Source organism: Teleopsis dalmanni, chromosome 1 (assembly GCF_002237135.1).
Source record: "Teleopsis dalmanni isolate 2A chromosome 1, ASM223713v2, whole genome shotgun sequence".
NCBI classification, from domain to species: domain Eukaryota; kingdom Metazoa; phylum Arthropoda; class Insecta; order Diptera; family Diopsidae; genus Teleopsis; species Teleopsis dalmanni.
The window spans coordinates 21607088-21610816 of record NC_051846.1 but is presented as its reverse complement, the minus strand read 5'-3'; the positions used below and the strand labels follow the sequence as shown (position 1 = coordinate 21610816).

The following is a 3729-nucleotide window of genomic DNA, read 5'->3' as shown; positions in this document are numbered from 1 at the left end:
TTGACATATCCGCTAAGTAAAAACTAGGACTCATGACTGAAAAAAATTGTATGCCAAATATCGGCATCCAAATGCTATTTTTCAAAGACCCAATCAGTATTGCATATGTAGGTGGCATTAGTTTTTGTGTTAGCTCAATTTTATGAGATTGAAGATTAATTGGAAATGCAAAATACGTCATGATGGATCATCTTTAACTCTTTCACTAACAGCAGCAATAGTTTTTATCAAGTATTTCGATGTGGATGATATATGTATGTTGTTCAGATCAACAATTATTTCGATCATAATATGCTCGTAATGCATAAAATGTACATATGACAGAATCATCATTTTTGTAAATATTTCTAATATTTTAACATGTTCAGCGGTTATTAAACGATTCATATTAAAAAATGGCAAACGTTAAAATAATGCAAGGAACATCATGACGTCTTGTATGACAGTTCTGTTTAGAATTTACCATTGATAAAGTACTACCAAATCAGGACAATGAAATGAATAACACTATACAATATATTATAATATTATCTATACATAATCCGAATAATATTAATAAGTTTATTTATTTTTATTATAATTTGCATTTATCTATATATAAGCGATTGTAATCATTGCACGACCGTAAGTGCATTGAACTCTGCGCTTGCTAATATAAGAATTTTGAAGCTAGACGCCTTTTGAGGAAGTGAGTAATGACCTTCCCAGTTGAATTCCGGTGTAAGACTTGTGGTTCACTTTTTATGAGAGGGGATTGTCCGAAGTGTCGTAGTTTCCCATAAGCGGGTATTTACTCATAATTAGCACTTTTGCTGCAAATACGAATCACGTACGCATGTTTACCTGAGATACTTTTAACTGTGCTATGGTTTAGTTTAATTCAGTTTAGTTTGTAAATTGTATAATTGTTGGATGCCAACTATGCATGACTAAGCTGATAAAAAAAAATCAAGTTCAACTACGAAAGATTAACAAGTTTCTGACTGTCAGGGAATTTTTTGCTTAATAAATTTTGTGCTAAACTGTAGCCGCTAAAGCCAATAACTGGAGCCGATATTTTGAATCCGACGACAATTTAAAGATGAGCGAGAACAAGTTTAGAGGTACTTAATTCTACATATTCTGCTGACTGCTGACTAAAAACAAATCTGCTTTAAAATAATCTGTCAGACGTTATTTTGCTGTAAAGCAAGTCAGTTATTAAATTGAATACTAAGTAAAATTTTATTTTTTATACAAAATGCAATTAATATCAATTTGTTTATTTTTATTTGGTACGTTAAAATGGATTAAAAACAATTAAAGTTTTTTATATTTATTTATCTATTAAATTTAATTACTTTTACTTCGCAGGTTTTGTTGCACAATACAATTATGCATATCCACAATTTTTCCAACCAAGACAAAATAATGCATTCAATTTTCCAAATCCAAGTTTTGAAATAAATCAACTGAATGGTTTTGCACGAGAACCAAGACAATTCTTTCCAAGTTTTCAACAGCAGCAGAACTTTCCACAACAGTTTCCTTCAGGACCCTCACGTCCATTCAATTTTCCAACAGACAACTCTTTGAGTGCCATGCAAATATTATCCACAACACCAGCGCCTATAACTACAACTACAATTCAATCGGTCACAACTTCATCTCCACAATATTTTTCCTGTTTACAGAATTGCCAAACCACTATGGAATATAATCCCGTTTGTGGTAGTGATAATCAAAACTACCATAATATGGCAAGACTCTTATGTGCTTCTCGTTGTGGATTAAGTAAGTTTGAAAAGTATAAAATAAGGCTAAAGCCAAGATAAGTCGATTACATATACATCTAGAACAAACATTTCTCATGTACTCATAAAATTGGTTTTATTTAGAGTTCACTGTGATACCTACTAAGCGTAACTTGTTATAGATAACATAAATGATAAGCTGCTTTGATATTATGACTTACAGTGATTGAATAATCAAAGTAATGAACATAAATTACAAACAAAAACTTGCTATGTTCTTTATTGTGTCTTTCTCTCTTACTATAACTCTCTCTCTCTCTCTTCTACCGCCTATCGTTTCTACAGCTAACAAACTACATTCTTTTATGAAATCTTTCAAACCACATTGCTTTCTTCATAAGGCTTCATTTGCTTAAACATTTAGATAAACAAGTCTACCACTTACTACGTGCCAAAGTGCGCAGAGTGTGGATTTAATGATAACGACGGTCTCTCTTGATGATTCAAGTTTATATTAGCTAATCATCACATAATCTTAAATACAAGTTTAATCTATTTTATGAGTTAAATTTAATTTGACTGCTTAATTTTGAAGAGTAAATTATTAGAAGCGACAGTGGTACATCGAGATCTATAAGATCAGTTGTGTTACTAAGCGATAAAGATTCTCGATTATTCGCCTTGATTTTACACAATTTCACACGATTCATATACACTAGCTCATTTGCTACATAATACCATTATACAGAAAAACAGGAACTATATTTTTTTTAATATCTAATTTCAATTTTGATTTTTAACATTATCTTTCGCTATTAGATGTATCAGCTGTACGCATGGGTACTTGTGCTCCTTTAGGACGATAACGGAACCAATTAGTTTAAAGCTAAACTACAAACATGTGATTATATTTTTTTAATATACTATTAATTTTTATACCCTTTTGCAATAATTTAATTTTGTAAAAACTAATTTTTAATTTCAATATTTTTTTAAAATGTTTTATATAATATATATAAAAATTATGTATATATAACCATATATCTTCACACATTTTTTTAAGAATCTAGAATAGAAATTAGTTTACAATTTATTTTAAAAATTAAAAATACTATAAAATAATGGTGTAACTTAGTTTTCTTTATATATTTTAATATATTTTATTATAGAAAATGTCAGCCCAGTTCCATATTATTTTTTGTATATAGTTAAGTTGGAGCTGAAACGAAACGCACTCTTCTGCAGTCCATTTATAACTCTCTCTTTATTTATTTCTCAAAAATCTTAAAATCTAAAATTATAATAATTGTCTTAAAAACTAAAAGAGAGTTTTACAATATACTTATAATTAGGTGTGGTTCACACACATGATATGATATATAATGATATATTAAGTATATTATAATATATGACAATATATAAAATTTTATAAAATCTTAACTTAAAAATACTGTTCAAGTTGAGAGGTTTTAAAGATAATGTGTTGACAGAGCACCAACACAAAAACTGGTTTGCAAAATTTCATTCCGGAAAATTTTGATATTAAAGATGTATCATGTTCTGAAAGACCACAGACAGCTATAAAGACATTAATTGATGCTAGCTCTCGAATAATGTCTTACCTATGCATAGAGATTGAATACGATAGTTCATGATCATATAAAACGTTTTGATTTAATTTTAAATGTTGACATATAAGTCAACATCTTCTTACAGAAAAAATTTCCTTAGTCGCGTTAGGGAAGGTTATGAAAGCCAGATTACCTTAGACTTCATATAGATTACCTTTAGACTCCAAAAAGACTATCTTATACTCCACATAGACTATCTTATACTCTACATAGACTACCTTAGACTCCACATAGACTACCTTAGACGCCACTTAGACTACCTTAGACTCTACATAGACTACCTTAGACTCCAAATAGACTACCTTAGACTCCACATAGACTACCTTAGACGTCACATAGACTACCTTAGACTCCACATAGTCTGC

General features: G+C 29.7%; 1 protein-coding gene across 1 annotated transcript in view; it reads left to right on the top strand.

The window, feature by feature from the left end:
• The window catches only part of LOC119678021 (DEP domain-containing protein DDB_G0279099-like), a 6909-nt gene extending 4220 nt beyond the window's left edge, over nucleotides 1-2689 (top strand). Inside the window, exons 6-8 of the mRNA XM_038089647.1 lie at nucleotides 155-254; nucleotides 1354-1773; nucleotides 2553-2689. Of these exons, the coding sequence (XP_037945575.1) occupies nucleotides 155-254; nucleotides 1354-1773; nucleotides 2553-2599 (567 nt within the window). The 3' untranslated portion in view covers nucleotides 2600-2689. The remainder of the gene's footprint in view (nucleotides 1-154; nucleotides 255-1353; nucleotides 1774-2552) is intronic.
• Nucleotides 2690-3729: the final 1040 nt, after the last annotated feature.